General features: G+C 42.7%; 1 protein-coding gene across 9 annotated transcripts in view; it reads right to left on the reverse strand.

The window, feature by feature from the left end:
* The window catches only part of TOPBP1 (DNA topoisomerase II binding protein 1), a 217,414-nt gene that overhangs the window by 110,444 nt on the left and 88,360 nt on the right, over window positions 1-18,610 (reverse strand). For all 9 annotated transcript variants that reach the window (XM_070730152.1, XM_070730148.1, XM_070730150.1 and 6 more), the window contains one exon: window positions 9,614-9,737. In XM_070730152.1, the coding sequence (XP_070586253.1) occupies window positions 9,614-9,737 (124 nt within the window). The remainder of the gene's footprint in view (window positions 1-9,613; window positions 9,738-18,610) is intronic.

Genomic DNA, 18,610 nt, shown 5'->3' on the forward strand with positions numbered 1-18,610 from the left:
AGGAAACTCAGCAACCGACATACTACTCTCACAGGCAATGCAAAATATACTTATATAGATTACGTATTATTAAAAAAATAAATATTTGGAATATAAGCAAAGTTAAAACTGGAGGGATATGGATTTCAGATCATGCCATGGTAGTTGTAGAGATGGGATTAGGTAAAACGAATAGGGAATATAAATGGACATAAGAATTATCTATTTAGGGGTAAAAAAGAAAGGGAGGAATTGCTAAAGGTAATGGATAATTATTTTCAAGATAACTTAGAGTCGGCGGAAGATGCGATTGTTTGGGATGTGGCTAAGCCTGTCCTTCGAGCCCATGCTATTTCTCAAGAAATAATTTATAATAGGAAAAGAAAAGAAATGAAGGATAAAAAGATTAAAGAAATAGAGGAATACCAGAGAGAGCGCTACAGGAAAACTATAGAATAGAAATAAAACAAAAGTTAGAGCAATCCAAACAGGAACTGAACCAAATAGAGGATCTAGAATGTGGAAAAAAGAAATTTTACTGAAAAGCGATTTTCAAAGAACTAATATAAATGTAATGAAAAAACTAGCTAACTATCTTAAAAAGAGACGGGGAAACATGGAGTTGGTAAATTTAAAAATAAAAAGAGGGCAGATAGAATATAATACAGAGAAAATCTCTGAGGTCTTTTTAGAATTTTATCAAGATTTATATAAGAAAAGAAGAGTTCAGGAATGGGAAGACGATTTCCACTCAATTAAATAAGAATGAGTCAAATAAGATGGGAGAGGAGATGTCAGAAAAGGAAATAATGGAAGTAATACAAGGATTAAATGTAAAAAGTCACCAGGTACAGATGGACTAACAGCAGAATACTATAAAGAACTGAAAGAGATATTACTACCACATATGTATAGATTGTTTAATAACATATTAAAGGGAGGTAGGATTCCAGAGTCACGGAAGGAAGAGGAAATTATAACAATTTTAAAACCAAATAAGGACCCTAAAGAAGTTAGTTCATATAGATCAATCTCATTACTTAATCAAGATTACAAAATTTTTACAAAAACTTTAGCTAAGAGATTAGATGAAATCTTACCTAAAATAATTAATAGGGACCAGTATGGTTTCATAAAGGGGAGACAGATTACACACCCAATTAGAAATACTGTATATTAAATATAATGGCTAGAAAGGAACAGAAAAAGTGGGGTGTAATTAAATTGGATGTATATAAAGCCTTTCATTCAATAGATCATAAATATCTATCTACTGTAATGGAAAAATATGGAATTAATAAATCATATATAGAAACAATTCAAAGGCTGTACACAGGTGCGGGGGCAAGAATTAGAGTTAATAGGTTATCGAAAAGAATAGAGCTACAAAGGGGTACCCATCAAGGTAGTCCTCTTTTACCAGGGATATTTCTAATTGGTATTGAAAATCTAGCAAATAGAATTAGGAATAATGCAAGAATACAGGGCTATAAAATAGGAAAGGAAGAATTAAAAATAAATTTGTATGCAGATGATATCTTACTGGTCACACAAAATCTGCTGAATACATTATATGAACTTAAAATAAGATTTTGAGGCAGTTTCAGGAATGGAAATAAATTTGAATAAATCAGATAATGTTAATGAACATGAGTTTGACAGAGCAAAAAAGAATAGCAGAGGAAGAAAGGATACAATTAGCAAAAAAGAGAATAAAATATTTAAGTATTCAAATAACTAAGAAAGAAGAGTGGCTTAAAAATGGAATAATGATAAGATATGGAGGAGAATAAGAAGACAAATTAAGGAATGAAATGGAAAATATCTATCAATAACAAAACAAACACAAACAGCTAAGATGTTGATCTTACCAAAATTAATGTTCTTAATACAAGTGCTGCCAGTGGAGATCTACACAGAACAATTAAAGGGATGGGATAGAGAACTGAGAGAATGGATATTTGGAGGGAAAAGAGTAAGAGTAACATTGAAGACAGTATATATAAACAAGAGCCAATTGTGATGGGGACGAACCGTTGTACCTACCTGAACGGTCTTCTCAGTGCACTGGAAGGAGAGTCCAACATGGGCATTACTCCAATCCTATTGGTAGAGACTGAGTTAAAATTTACATATTAATTAAGCACCGCCCCCTCTGCTCTCCCCATGAGCCAGTTTTAAAAACGAAGAACCATAGTAAGAGGATAACCAAGTTTTATTGTAACAACCAAAAACTGACTAACTGCCCACTCCGGCATGCCTGCACCCATAACTGTACCGGGTGGGTTTGGACTCTCCTTCCAGTGCACTGAGAAGACCGTTCAGGTAGGTACAACGGTTCTTCTCCATTGCATCTGGAAGGAGAGTCCAACATGGGATATACCAGAGATTTACGGCCCATGGGAGGGAGAAGGTCTTGTCAGGGACGTTGGAGAAACACAAACACATTGTAAAACACGTCTCCCAAATGCCGCCTCTGCTGAAGCGAAGGAGTCCAACTTATAATGTCGTATGAAAGTCGATGGTGCCGACCATGTTGCAGCCCTGCAGATGTCATCTATGGACGCCTGGGTAGCCCAGGCCGCTGAGGTCGCCGCACTCCTCGTTGAGTGAGCAGTCACTCCTGTTGGCACCGGATGGTTACGAGCTCTGCATGCCTCCGCAATACAGTCCCTGATCCAACGACTAATGGAAACCGATGAAACTCCAAGTCCCTCTTTGTCTGATGCAAAGGAAACAAACAGTTTTTCCGTCTTTCGAAAGGTTTCTGTGCGTCTAATGTAAATCTTGACCGCACGGCGTACATCAATTTTGTGCCACCTCAATTCCGACGGGTGGCTGCCGTGGGTGCAAAAATCTGGCAGAATCAATTCCTGTTTCCTATGAAACTCTGAGTTCACCTTCGGTACAAAGGAAGGGTCCAACCTTAGCACCACCCGGTCTGGATAAAAGATACAGAGGTCAGGGCGTACCGACAAGGCAGCTAACTCTGACACTCTCCGGGCCGACGTAATAGCCACTAGGAAGGCCGTTTTAATTGACAGTAGTCGCAAAGGTATAGATCTCAAGGGCTCAAATGGTGGTTTTGTCAAGGCCCTGAGAACCAACGGAAGGTCCCATGATGGAAACCTCCGAATCGGTGGAGAGTGTTGATTCGATGCTCCTCGCAGAAAATCCTTCACCCAAGGATGGTAAGCCAAGGAATGGACTCCCTCCACTCATATCATGGTTGCGAGGGCCGCCACATGTCGTTTTAGCGTGTTGGGCGCTAGCCCTTTGTCAAGACCGGTTTGTAAGAACTCCAGAACTGTGATGACCGAAGCCTGCCCAGTATTGATGTTTTGTTTGTTGCAAAAACTGCAAAAGGCCACCCATGTCGTCTGGTAAACCCGAGAAGTAGATGGACGCCTCGCAGCTTGCATAGTGTCAATGACCTTCTCTGGTATCTTCAATCCCCGTAGCCTGACCCGTTCAAGTGCCAAACGGTCAGTTGGAGCCACTGGGGATCTGGGTGATGAAGTTCCCCCTGACTGAGGGATATCAATTGGTCCGGAATTCTCCAAGGTGTCGACACCAACAGTGCCATCAAGTCGGAGAACCACGGTCGTCGAGGCTAGTGTGGAGCCACCAGCAACACCTCCGCTTTCTCTCGCAGGAGTTTCTCCACTACTCGTGGTATAAGATTTGTTGGTGGAAATGCATAGAGCAGTCCTGGCGGCCAGGGCGTTCGCTTCCTCCGCCCCTGGCTGTGGGAACCGTGTGTAGAATCTTGGAAGCTGGGTGTTCTGTGAGCTGGCGAAAAGGTCCACCAGCGGAAGGCCAAACCGCCTCGCTGCCTGATGAAAGAGTGCCGGGTCCAGCCTCCACTCTGATTGATCCAAGGTGGACCGGCTCAACCAGTCCGCTTGTGTATTGCTGATCCCCGCGATGTGTTCCGCTGTTAAGGACCGCAGATGCTGTTCGGCCCAGCGGAATAGTGCCTTTGTCTCCTCCATGAGACGCTGCGACCTTGTGCCCCCTTGGTGGTTCAAGTGAGCTCTGGTCGCCACATTGTCCGTGAGCACCAACACGTGCTGCTGATGAACCAGAGGTGCAAATGTCTGTAGCGCTAAGAACACTGCTCTTAGTTCCAGAAAGTTTATGTTGACCGAAGTGAGGTCCTCATCCGTCCACAGGCCTTGAGCCATGTGAGCTCCAATGTGGGCGCCCCATCCGGTAAGACTGGCATCGGTGGTCAGGATGACTTGATCCCTTGTCTGGAAATGAGATCCTCTGCTGATTGCGGCGGATGTCCACCATCTCAAGGATTCCCTGACCCTCTGGGGCAAGTAGACCTGTCTGTGACAATGGCTCACCTTGGACCTTTGAGCCGGAAGCAGGAACCACTGCAGTGTTCTGATATGGAACCTGGCCCAGGGGACAATGCCAATGGCTGACACTAGGGTTCCCAGTATCTTTGACAGCAGTGAAAGGGGGACTGGCCCCCTCTGAATACTGGATATCAAGTGTCTGATGTTGTCTTGCCTCTCTTGTGAGAGTGACACCGTGCCCTCCTAGGTGTAGAAGCCTGGTAGTAGGTAACAGTTGGCTTTTTTCCACATTGACTGTGAAGCCATGGAGTTCCAGCGTATGAATTGTCTCGTTGAGATCTCTCCCTGCTGCTAGCTTGGACCTGGACAAAATGATTATATCATCCAGGTAGGCCATGAGTCTGATGGATCTTGCTCTTAAGCTGGCAGTCAATACGTCCAAGAGCTTCGTAAACGTTCTTGGGGCCGATGACAAGCCGAACGGCATGGCTCTGTATTGGTAATGTCTTCCGTCGGTATAAAATCGGAGAAACCTGCGATGTTCCGGATGAATAGGAACATGCAAGTATGCCTCCTTGAGGTCTATGGATGTTAAAGTGTCCTGTTTCCGGATGGAGGCGAGAATGGTCTGCAGCGAGTGCATCCTGAACCTCCTGTATCTTATGAAGAGGTTCAGTTGCTTCAGGTTGAGGCTCAACCTGCAGCCTCCTGAGGCTTTGGGAACGATGAAAATCATAGAATAGAACCCCTTTCTTTCCTCCTGCTGCGGAACTAGTTCTATGGCTTGGATGTCTAGCAGGTGCGTAATTTCCCTGCGCAATTATAGTCTCTTTTGAAAGTCCTTTATTACTGGGCAGCGTATAAAACGGCTGGGAGGTGGTTGAAGGAATTCCAGCCTGAGCCCTTGTGTAACTGTGGCCAGAGCCCATCTGTCGGAGGAAGTCGCCTGCCAGACCTCGCCGAAGCTTTGCAGTTTTCCCCCTATGGGCTGATGGCCGGCTAAGTCATTTCGTGCGTTTAAACCCTCTCTGGGAATTGCCACGAAATGGCCGTCTGGACTGCTGATAGCCCCTCGGCCTGTCCTGAAAGGAGTTTCGGTCGCTCCTATAGGGCTGCTGATTGTACTGCCCCTGGGAGAAGGGGCGCTGGTTCTGATTGGGTCCTGTAGAAGAGTCCCAGCGAAAGGACTGACGCCTTGAATAAGGTGTGAACCTCCTGTCTGGTCGTCTGTTAGCTCTAGGAAGGACCTTCCTCTTGTCCTTGTCCTCCACTAGGACCTTTTCCAACAAGTCTCCGAAGAGTGTGGAGCCCTGGAAGGGACCAGAGGCCAGGCGCCACTTAGACTTAAGATCTGCCTGCCAGTTTCTCAACCACAAGAGGCGGCATGACGATAACGTGGTTGCCATGCTTCGTGCGGAAAATTTGGCCGCGTGTAGGGTGGCGTCTGCCGAAAATTCCGTCGCCGCCAACAACTTACTTAAGTCCTGACGGAGGCGACCATCCTCAGGCCCCAGGCGGGATTGCATCTCCTTGATCCACATTAGTGATGCTCGATTGATGAACGAGGCAGATGCCACCAACCTGAACCCCCAGCCAGACATCTGGTGCGCCTTACGCAGCAATGTCTCCGCTTTCCTCTCCTCCGGTCTCAGGCATTCCCCGGTTTCGGAGGGAACCAATGCGCTGGAGACAAGCGTGACTACCGGGAGCTCTTTGGCTTGGTGCTCCTCCATTGTACTCACAAATAGTTGGTCACAATTACAGGCTTGTGCTGCTTCTGACCTCCAGTGGCTTAGATTCTCGCCAGCCTCGTCAGTATTGCCCCGAAAAATGGCGCCCGCGGCCTCCCAGGACCTGCGCCTGCGCACTAGGGCTTCCCAGCCCGTTCGCGCTTAGTTTTGCCGCCCTGCCAGCTGTTTGGCGCCCAAAGACGCCTCGCCGCTCCGGCCGCTCCCAATAAGGCGGCGCCCAGCCTCCACGGCTCTCCGGGCTGTTTTACAGGTCCCTCCCTTCATGGGGACCGTTTCGCCGCTTCCAGGCTCTCCGGGGGGTTCCCGACCTCCTCGCTGCAATCCACGCCGCGTTCCTGTCGGCTTCGGCGGTTTCGGCGGCTGCGGCTTCGGCAGCGGCTTCCTTAGTGCTCGCCGGGCTGACTTCTCCGTCAGCTGTGAGGCGCTCATCTCCCGCTGCACGCGAGTCGCCTTCAAGCCTCCCAGTGGGGGGGGGCGGACCCCCCCACCTTCGGCTGACAGCCCCGGTATGGCCTCGGAGGCCAGGGACCCCCAGGCTGGGTGCTCCTCTATGGGGTGTTCCCACTGGGGGAAGGCAAGACCCCTAAAGAGAGTCGTTGGGGGTGGTGCCCGCTGAGGGCAGAGACCCCAGACCGTCTGATCCTCTTCAAGCTTCACATCTGAAAGACAAGAGAAAAAGGATTAAAACGGTAACAAACAGTTTATTTACACATTTCCTAGATATTTTAATCTAGCTCAAAAACTCAGCATGTCTCTACTCTGTGACTGAGTTTTTAAAACTGGCTCATGGGGAGAGCAGAGGGGGCGGTGCTTAATTAATATGTAAATTTTAACTCAGTCTCTACCAATAGGATTGGAGTAATACCCATGTTGGACTCTCCTTCCAGATGCAATGGAGAATACCGAATATACAATATTATTATGAAGCCTTTCAAATAAAACAATTGCTAGAATTGGACCAAAGAGAGGAGAGATGGGTGAAATTAGAAAATGAGGTGAACAAGGGACTAGGAAAAGAAGGTATACATGATTCAAATTTAAATGAAGTAAGTAAGAAAACTATAGGACCCAGGAAAGTAGCATATAAAGTATGGAGTAGATGGCAGAAAGAGTGGAAGCAAGAAGTATCAAAATGGGCATCTATAAGAAGTGTAATAGGGAGGGGTGCAAAAGAGTTAGAAATAAATGGGTATAATCAAATAAAAGGTTTATATAAAGAAGGGGGTGAATTAATGAAAACCAATTAGATAATACAATAGGTGGACCCTAAAATTGGTAAAGGTGGAATGAGCTAATAGATAAGAAAAAAACTGGTCTGAGAGAAAATAAAATAGATATAATTTTAAAATATAGAGAGAAAGGATTAAGAGGAGTAAAAGTGATATATAAATTAATGACAGATGATAAGGAATATATGCTGAATCAAATTAAGAATAAATGGAGTAAGGATTTTAATTTAACGGATGAAAGAATAGAAGGACTAATGAGAGGGATACAAATAATTAAAATAGAGAAGTTTCAGTATATGGAAAGGAAAATATATCTAAAATGGTATAGAACTCCTGCCCAGCTGGCCTATATGATTGGAGGACTAAGCCCTAAATTCTGTCATTGTGGTCATGCAGTGGGATGGTACACACATCTTTGGTGGGAATGTGAGGAGATTCAAAATTTCTGGACTTTAATACTGAAAAATATAAATGGAATAGTTAAAAATGAATTGCGGGTAGGATGGGACATAATAGGAGGTATTAAAGAAACTCAAGGAATGAAGACAGAAGAACAAGAAGTATTAAGGACTATGATAAAAGCTGCTCATGCAACTATAGTTTATGGATGGAAGGATAAAAGTAAATGGACAGTAAAACAATGGAATGATTATATATTTGAACAAGTACAAATGGAGATAACTCATATTATCTCACTGAACTGGGATGAAAAAGCTGAAAGGATAAGAAAAAATGGAAACTTTATTTTGCATGGGTGGAAAGGGGTAAGGCCAATGAAGACATAAAGAAGAAATTGTTTAGAACTCTGACTTGGCTGGGACTATGAATAAGAAACTGAGGGAAGGGAGGGGGAGGATTAAGGGTGAAAAGTATGAAAATTAAAATAAAAATATTTCAAAAAAATTACATGGCAAATATAATACCGTTGTTCTGTGATCTGCACTAGTTGTTCATTTGCCTCCAGGTCCAATTAAAGGTGTTTTAAAGCCCTTTATGATATTGATCCAGGGTATCTGAAGAGCTGTCTCACCTCAATGAGACTAGAGATTCCAATCATGCCAGTGGAAGAAGCTAACTGCAGATCTTGTCTGCCAAAGGGTCTAGAACAGTGATTTTCAACCTTTTGTGAGCCGCGGCACATTTTTTATATTTACAAAATCCTGGGGCACACCACCAACCAAAATGACACCCTAAGACACTCTCCTCTCTTTTTCCATCCCTGTCTCCTCCCCACCCTTGTGTGTGTGTGTGGATGTGTATATACACTCTTGAACCATTTCCAAAAACAGGTGAGAGCTGGGTTTTTTTCTCTCTTTTTATCATATGCTTTTTATCATATGCTTTAAATCAAGAGTCACTTCTCTCTCTCTTTGTTTCTCTCTCTTTCCTCTCATTCTGTCTCAATCATTTTCTCATTTCTTTTTTCCTCCCCTTTTTGCTCATTTCTCTCTCTCTCGCTTCCTCTCCTTTTCTCTCTCTTGCTTTCTTTCTCTCTCTTTCTCTCTCTCTTTCTTTTCTTTCTGTATCTTGCTTTCTCTCTCTCACTCTCTTTCTTTCTCTTTCTTTCTTTCTCTCTCTTTCTTTCTCACTCTCTCAGCAAAAAGTTGCGAGACCAGAACCTGAGCTTCCTTCTTCGTGGCACACCTGACCATGTCTCGCGGCACACTAGTGTGCCACGGTACACTGGTTGAAAAACACTGGTCTAGAATAGCCTCTAAGACAGTGATTGTGAACTTATGGCACGAATGCCACAGATGGCATTATTAACATATCTGTTGGCATGTGAGCCGTTGCTGTAGCTAGTCCAACATGCATGTGTATGCCAGCCAGCTGATTTTTGGCTCGCAGAGGCTCTGGGAGGATATTTTTTGCTTGGGGGTGATTTTACTCTCCCTGGTTCCAGGGAAACCTTTGGAGCCTGGGAATGGTGAAACACAAGCCTACTGGGCCCACCAGAAGTTGGGAAACAGGCCATTTCCAGCATCCAGAAGGCTTGGGGGGGGGGGGGGGGAAGCTATTTTTGCCCTCCGCAGGCATTGATTTATGGGTGTGAGCACTCAGGCATGTGCAATAGCACATACCCACAGTCTTTTGGCACCTGACGAAAAAAAGGTTCGCCATCACTGCTCTAAGAGAAGATCCCCATGTTGCTCATCATCTGGGTTTAATCCTTAATTTTAACTACTTTGTATTACCTTTTTAACTTTTTAATTATATTTTAAACTTTCCAGAGTTGCTGTATCAGTGAGATGGATAGCATAAAATTTAATAATTAATAATAAATAGATAAAAACAAAACAAACATTTTCTTCACTTTAGTATCAGAAAGAAAGGATATCCCTACCTCCAAGAGCCAATGCTGTGAAACAATGTATATGCCTCTTTCTTTAGCAGATTTGTATTCTCTGTTGTTATCATTTTGCCTTCCCTGGTAGATGAAATGTGTTACAGTTTCATCAAAACACCATCTAGAATAAATGCAGACAATCAACATTTGTTAAATAATTGCTAATTCAGAAGAATATAATTAGTTTGTAGATAGCAGAATTCTCTTAGTGAATATTTATGTTATAATAAATTTGGCCATTTCCTTTACATATATTGAAACTTTTAATAATATTGATACACAGGTTAGGACGGTTAGGCAGAAACCTGGCAAAATGACCTCCTGGGCCTTATAGAGCCAGGAGTTGACTTTAGGAAGAAAGGAGGGGGCCAACCACAGCACAACTTTATCCAGATGGAAAATGCACAAGTCATTTCTAATGGAGAGAGATGCCAACTCTGATAGTCTCAGGTCCAAAGTAATGGCCATAAGGATGGACAGCTTAAATGTCAAGAACTGGAGACTTGTAGCTCTCAACAATTCAAATGATGCATAAGCAAGTGCTTGAAGCACCAAAGAAAAGTCCCACGTGGGATAATGATGGGAGGCCTAAGGCCACAGCAGCCCCTTTGAGGAAACTGTGCACCCTCAGATGTTGAGTGAGGGTTTGCATATCCTCAAATTATAATACTGTGGACAAAGCAGCTACTTGCCTGCGGAGGGTATTGGGAGATAATCCTTTGTCCAGACCCTCCCATAAGAAATCCAGGATCTGCAATATCGATGTCGAGACAGGATTGATGCGTCCCTTGAAATACAATTTGCAAAATGCAGACCAGTTGGCATTATATATGCAATTAGTGGAAGATCTTCTGGAAGCCTAGAGTTTGTATCACCTTCCCAGAGAATTTGTCTCTCCTCAAGATGTCCCTCTCAAGTGCCAGACAGCTAACTGGAGCCGTTGAAACTCCGGGTGGAGCAGAGCCTCTGGCTGAGAGAGATCTGGTCCTCAGGAATACTCTAGGTGCAGGATACTAATCGGCTGACCAGATGTGTGTACCAAGGGCTTTGGGGCCAATAGGAAGTGGCGAGAAGAATTTTGCACTCTCTGCTAACACCTTCCTGATCGCCCTTGGGGTAGGGAAAGGGAGGGAAGGCCTATAACAGCCCCTGAGGCCAAGGGCTGTGAGAGTATTGACCTCTTCTGCCCCCAGTACTCCAAATCTGGAGAACTTCGACAGTTGAGTGTTCATCAGATGAGCAAATAAATCCACCTTGGTGGCTGAACCTCTGGGATAGGTCCTTGAAAAAATCCAGGTGGTCCTTGGAATGGTGTATGGTGTATGGTGTTCCTGCTCAGCCAGTCCACCTGCAGGTTTGAGATCCGATATATACTTCGTCCTGACAGAGAGGACATGCAACTTGCCCAAAGCTACAGCTTCTCTGCCTCAAGCATGAGATGTCTGGACCAGGTGCCCTGTTGATGGTTGATGTCGGCCTTGGTGGCCAGATTGTCTGTTAGGAGTAGGACGTTGTGGCTGGCTACTTATTCTTGGAAGTGACAGAGAGCCAGATGTGTAGCCCGAAACTCCAACCTGTTTATGTTGTTTGTTAGGTGTGTCGCGCTTCACTATCCCTAGGTAATCTGGGACTGGGTGTGGTCACCCCATCTGAAAAGGCTGGCATCTGTAGTTATTGTGATTCAGTTGAGTTCTCCGAATAAACAGCCCTTCTGCATGGCATGGGACATCCACCAATGAAGGTTTTTCATTTTTCAGTGGGATCCGGACCCTGATCCCAGAATGGCTGCTGCCCACCCTCTTTTGTGGCAACAGGAACTATTGTAGGGTTCGAATCTGTAGTCTTGCCCAAGACACAATGTTGATGCAGGAAACCATATTTTCTAGTAGCTGAGAAAGGAGGGCCAATTAAACCAATCACTGCCTTTGAATTTGATTCGCTGGAAATAGAATCCTGGACTGGTGGTCCTGGGACAGATAAACATTCTAGGTCCCAGTGTCTATCACCGCACTCCATATGAAGCAGACTGGTGGATGGGACTAGGTGGCTTTTTTTGAGGTTTATGGAGAAGCCATGTCTTTGCAGTGTCTGGACCGTAGTTTGGAGATCCTCCCTCGTCTGAAGAGACGACAATGACTGGATACGAATGTCATCTAAATAGCAATGCAGTCTTACTGGCCATGTCCTGAGATATGCCACCACTGCTGCCAACCGCTTGGTAAAAGGGTGTTGACAGGCCGAATAGCAGAGCCCTGTATTGATAATAGTGCCCTGCAAAGTAAAACTTCGGGAGCCTTTTGTATGACAGGCATTTGGGTACATAGAGATACTGTATTTTCCGGAGTATAAGACGCACCAGAGTATAAGACACACCTTCATTTTTGGGGAGGAAAATAAGGAAAAGTATCTGCTTACCAGGTATTCATTTGGCTAGTGTACTTAGTCTGCTCAGCTTCATCACATAATTTTCTCCCCTAGTTAAGGGCTTAAAAAAAACTTTATTCTGAGATAGTAACAATGAAAGAGCTTACAAGCCAGTAAGAGCTGGGAACATCATTAGCACCTGGAAAGAAACAGTCAGAGCAAGTAGAGCAATGGAAAAAACCCTGCAAAGACTTAGGGCTTGGAAAACATTCTTCACAGAGAGAAACAATGAAAGAGCTTGGGAACATTAATAGCACCTGATTAGGGCTGGAAAGAAACGTCCAGAGCAAGTAAAGCAATGAAAAAAACCACCCTACAAAGACAGGGTTTGGAAAACATTCTTTGCAGAGAGTAACAGAGAGAAAGAGCTTTGAAGCTGGTATAAGGTGGGAACATTGTTAGCACCTGGTTAGGGCTGGAAAAAAACATTTTGAGCAAATAGAGAATGGGGAAAAAAATCAAAGACAGTTTGGAAAACATTCTTTGCAGAAATAACAATGAAAGAGCTTGCAAGCGGTAAGAGCTGGGAACATCATTAGCACCTGGTTAGGCCTGGAAGGAAATTTCTTCACAGCAAGTTAGAGTAATGGAAAAAAAACCCTGCAAAGACTTAGGACTTGGGAAACATTCTTCACAGAGAGAAACAATGAAAGAACCTGCAAGTTAAGAGCTGGGAAGATCATTAGCAGCTAGTTAGGGCTGAGGGAAGAAAGCTACTTTCAGAGTATAAGATGCACCCTAATTATCAGCCCCTTTTAGGGAGGAAAAAGGTATGTCTTATCCACTGAAAAATACGGTGAGTCTCGAGATCTACAGATGTTAAAAGGTCACCCTGCCAGATGTATCCCAATATGGATTGCAGGGATTGTATTTTTTTAATTTTTATTTTTAAATATGTGTCATGTATATATTGTTGAACAGGTCATACACCATATCTGTTACATATCTCATTTCTTACAGTTTGTATTATATTGAACTGTATACATTCACATACATGAAACAAACATAAATACCCTTGATTCTATAGAGGATAATAATTAAACATAAATAGTTGTTATGTATTGGTTATGTATTTTTATAAAATGCTTGTTTTTTATCTATCTATATATAGTATATATACACTGATACTCTGTATTGTTATGTTTGGTTTTTATTGCGGATCCATTTATGCCATTCTCTTTGGTTTCTTTACTTTTTATTCCTTTAATTGCATTCATCTTTTCATCCATTTCCGCACATCTATAGATTTTTTCTATAATTAGATTTTCAGGTGGATTCTGATCTTTTTTCCACATTTGCGCAATTGAGATTCTTACCGCGGTGATTATATGTATCATAAGAGAAAGCTTTTTCGGGGGGTATTGTCTTTTCCAAATTTCTAGAAGCATAATTTCTGGTGTGAATTCTATCTCCTCCTTTGTAATTTCCGTAAGCCATCTATGAGTATTTTTCCAAACATTTTGAATTTTGGGGCAGGACCACCACATATGGAAAAAAGTACCTGTCTCTTTCTTACATTTCCAGCAAGTATCATTTAATTTCATGTAAATCTTTTTGACTATTGATGGGGGCCTGTACCATCTGTAAAAAAAGTTTATAGATGTTTTCCTGATAGGTGGCTGACAACGTAATTTTACATATACAGTGATCCCTCGATTTTCGCGATCTCGTTCTTCGCGAAACGCTATATCGCGATTTTTCCCACCCGATGACGTCACTCCCTTCCTTTCTCATCTTTCTTGCTCTCTCTCTTTCTCTATCTTGCTTCTTCCTCTCTTACACTCTCTTCCTCCCTCTCTCATCTCTTTCTTTCCTTCTCTCTCTTTCTCTATCTCTCCCCCTCTTGCTGGCGGGCGGCGGGCGGCGGGCGGGCGAGCGGGGGCATCAGCGAGGAAGACCCAGGGAAGGTTCGTTCGGCCGCCCAGCAGCTGAACTGCTGGGCGGCTGCAGCAGCAGCGAGCAGACGAAGATCGGGGTTTCCCCGCTGCCCACGCAAAGGGGAAACCCCGATCTTCGTCTGCTCGCTGCTGCTGCGCTGCCAAGCAGATCAGCTGCTGGGCGGCCGCAGCAGCAGCGAGCAGACGAAGATCGGGGTTTCCCCGCCGCCCACGCAAAGGGGAAACCCCGATCTTCGTCTACTCGCTGCTGCTGCGCTGCCGAGCAGATCAGCTGCTGGGCAGCCGAAGGAACCTTCCCTGGGTCTTCCCCGCCGCCCACGCAAACTCCACCATCTGCGCATGCGCCGCCATGAAAAAAAGGGCGCGCATGCGCAGATGGTGTTTTTACTTCCGCAACCCTACATCGCGAAAAATCAAATATCGCGAGGGGTCTTGGAACGGAACCCTCGCGATAATCGAGGGATCACTGTAGTATTCCATGATTTTTTTCCAGTCAACTAAGTATATATTATGTTGGATGTTTTTAGCCCACACAATTATAGAATCTTTAACTATATCTTCTGGCCTGTCAAGTTCTAAAAGTTGTTGATAAATTTTAGTGATTAATCTATCCTCCTGTCCTGTCAAAATTTTATCTAGAGTATGTCAACGTATCAATACCGGGGGCTTCTTTATCCTTATTATTTCTGTATTTTATTTGTAAATATATCCACCAGTCTATCTTGTTATTTTGTAATACGAGTTCTTGCCTTGTGTTTAGATCTCTGTTTGGATGTAAAATGTCCTTATATTTTAAAGTTTTTATGGGATCAATCAGGTTCAGATAGACGATAGCTTCCATGGTAAATAACCATCTGGGAATTTTTATATAATATTTCCTTTTAATTTCATACCAGATTTTTAATAAATATTTTCTGTCTGATTAAATGCCTATTGAATGTGGATTGTGGTTTAGTTTCATCCTTCCAGAGATGGATGTGCCAACCCATCTGTAAGTCATGTCCTAGTTTCAGGATCCTTTTGTTTGAGAGATTGATCCATTCTTTTATCCAGTTTAAACAAGCAGCATTGTAGTACAGTTTTAAGTCCTAGGCCTCCTCTGCTTTTATTGTCTTGAAGATATGCAAATTTGATCCTAAGTTTTTTTTTGTTTTGCCAAATGAATTTTGAAATAGTTTTATTAATTTCCCTAAAAAAAAATTGTTCTCCAATGCGCTGCTTAGGAGAGTCCAACATGGGTTATACTCTAGTCTTATTGGTAGGGACTGAGTTTAAATTTAAATAATTAATTCGGCAATGCCCCCTACCTGCCCCAGAGGGCTCAGTTTTTTAAACTCAGTCGTAGAGTAGGGACGTTACTTTTTATCCTCTTCGACTGACTTCCATTTAGCTCATGTTGGACTTTCCTAACAGATTGCTTTCCAAGTAAGGTAAGTTATTAAATTATTAGCTGGTCTCAATCAATGCCCCTCAAGTGCCAAACGGTGAAGTGCCACCATTGAGGGTCTGGATAGTGAACTGACCCTTGGGTGAGGCCCTCAAGGACTGTAGATGCTGTTCCACCCAGGATATGAGTGTCTCTGCTTCCTTCATGAGGCAATGTGATTTTGTGCCTCCTTGATGGTTTATGTGGGCCCGGCTAGCCACATTGGTGCTTCACCTGGACAACTTGAGGTCGCTGTATCATCACCCCTGTATTCGAGATTTCCTCCACGGTGCTACAAACATAAGACTGCAGGTGGTGCACAGGTACCCTACCAGGGACCTTCCTCTGGTCCTTCAGGCATTAACTGGCCCACCATTTGAACCAATGCGTTCGGTTCCACTTTGCATTCTCTCATTTAAAACTGCCTTTCTGGTAGCAATTACTTCAGCGAGATGTGTGTCAGAGTTGTCAGCCTTTTCTGTACGTCAGGATTTATGCATATTCCACCAAGATAGAGTGGTTTTACGACTGGACCTGGCGTTCCTACTAAAGGTCAACACGCCCTTCCACCGCTCTCAAGAAGTCGTACTGTCGGATTTCTGCGCCCAAGCAATCCATCCTCTGGAACACCGCTGGCACAAACTAGATGTTCGGCAAAACCTCAAACTATACGTTCTTGGAACACAATTAGAAAATCTGAAGCGTTGTTTGTCTCCTTTCTTCCTGCAACTCAAGGACAAAAGGTCTCTTCCCAAACCATTGGACGCTGGATATGATCTTGCATAGCTGAGGCATATATTTCCCGGTCTCAACAGGTTCCACAAGGAATTACAGCACACTCCACTAGAAGTGCGGCTACCTCCGCCGCATGGAATACACAGGTGTCAGTGGAGGACATTTGCCGTGCAGCCATATCGTCGTCCCCAACAACATTCATTAGACATTACCGTCTCGATTCCTTTGCCTCCGCAGAAGCAGCTTTTGGCAGGCAGATACTTCAGTGCGTTTGCACTTCCCCTGCTCCCCTGACCAGGCCTGCTCCCTCCCTGTCTACATAGCTTGGGTATATCCCATGTTGGACTCAGTCCTAAGCAACGCATTGGAGAAGAGCTGTTGTACCTACCTGAACGGTCTTCTCAATGTGCTGTGTGGAGAGTCCAAACCCACCCGGCCTTCTTTGGCTCAGGGTCGCAGTTTTAGTCGTTCCTGTTATTGGAACTAATAAAGTTTTTATCAAGATTGAATCTGTCTATGCCTTCGTTTAAAATTAAGCCCTCTGGGGTAGGTAGGGGGCGTTGCCGAATTAATTATTTAAATTTAAACTCAGTCCCTACCAATAAGACTAGGGTATACCCCATGTTGGACTCTCCATGCAGCGCATTGAGAAGATCGTCCAAGTAGGTAGAACAGCTCAAAAGCTGAACAGCTGAAAAAGAGAAAAAAAATTGGGAAGAATATTCATTTCAATTACTGCAATTCTACCTAAAATTGATAATTGTAGGTTCCCCCATTTTTCAAGGATAGTTTTAGTTTCCTGTGTAAGTCTCTAATAATTATCTTTTTTTGATAGATGAGACCTTATTAGTAATTGTTAATCCTAAATATTTAATCTTATTAGTAATTTGAAAATTTGTAGCTTTTTCTAGTTCCTTAATCTGTTTTGAGGTCATATTTTTTGTCATGAGTTTTGTTTTCTGTTTATTAATTTTTAGTCCCAAAAATTCACTAAATATATCAATTTAATTAGTTCTGGGCCTGTGCTTATAGCATCTTCTAGGAAGAATACAACATCGTCTGCATAGGCCTGTAGTTTATATTCTTCATCTTTAATATTGATCTTTTATTTTTTTACTATTCCGGATTTTACTTAATAATATTTCTTGTGTTAAAATAAACAGAAGAGGTGACATCGGACAGCCTTGGTGGACTCCTTTTTCAATGGGGAATAAATTTGTCATGTCATTATTTATTATCACTCTGGCAAACTGACGCATATATATACTATGAATTATATTTTCAAAATTATTGTCCAGTTTTAGATCATTAATTAATTCCAATAAATATTGCTAACTGACATTGTTGAATGCCTTCTACACATCCAGGAAGGCAAGAGCTACTTGCCTCCCTGGATGTGCCTCACAATACTAATGTCTAATACCATTCTGGTGCATTGTTTTATTTGTCTGTGTGGTAAAAAACCAGTTTGATCTATACTGATTATTTTGTTTAGGACTTTTTTTCTTCTTTCTGCCAGTATCGACATGAAGATCTTATAGTCTGTGTTTAACAACGATATGGGTCTATAATTTTGTATTTTGTCTTTCTCAAGCCCTTCTTTTGGGATTACTATGATATATGATTCCCTCCATGTATCAGGTATTTTAGTCTGATCCAGAATTTTATTATATACTTCTATTAGAATGGGTTCTAAAGTTTCATTGTTCTTTTTATAGAATTCGCCTGGGAATCCGTCGGGGCCTGGTGATTTATTATTTTTTGTCTTTTCAGAGCTTGTTGGAGTTCCTGGATAGTAATCTTGTCATTTAGCATTTGTCTGTTTGAGTCATCAATTTGTAATGTGTTGTTTTCAATTAGGTATTTGGTTGTTTTCAAATGTTATTTCTTTTTTGTTGTTTTTCGGTATGTTGAACCAATCCGTTTTTATCAACTAGTTGGTAAAGGGGCCTGGTGATTTATTAATCTTTTGTCTTTTCAGAGCTTGTTGGAATTCCTGGATGGTAATCTTGTCATTTAGCATTCGTCTATCTGAATCATCAATTTGTAATGTGTTGTTTTCAATTAGGTATTTTGTTGTTTTTAAAGTTTCTGCTGGATCTTGTTTGTATAGGTTTTTATAGTATTCAAATGTTATTTCTTTTTTCTGTTGTTCCATATGTTGAACCAATCCGTTTTTGTCTACTAAATGGTAAAGTAGTCTGTCACTTTTACTCTTTTTGATCTTTTGAGAGAGCCATCTACCTGGTTTATTAGCTGTTTCAAAATATATTTGTTTAGCTTGCTTGATGTTTCTAATGTGTTCTTGTTGATCAATAATATTTACTATGTCTGGTTTCCCTAAACAAATTTAGTGTCTTATTATTTGTTGGATTTTGTTGTAGGTTTCTTTCTAGGATTTTGATCTCATTTAAATAATGATTATATTCCTCCCTCTTCTCCTTTTTTCTTTTAACTGTATAAGCTATTGTTAGGCCTCTAATATATATCTTTAATATGTCCCAGAGTATT

This window comes from Erythrolamprus reginae, chromosome Z (genome assembly GCF_031021105.1).
Source record: "Erythrolamprus reginae isolate rEryReg1 chromosome Z, rEryReg1.hap1, whole genome shotgun sequence".
In the NCBI taxonomy this organism is placed as follows: domain Eukaryota; kingdom Metazoa; phylum Chordata; class Lepidosauria; order Squamata; family Dipsadidae; genus Erythrolamprus; species Erythrolamprus reginae.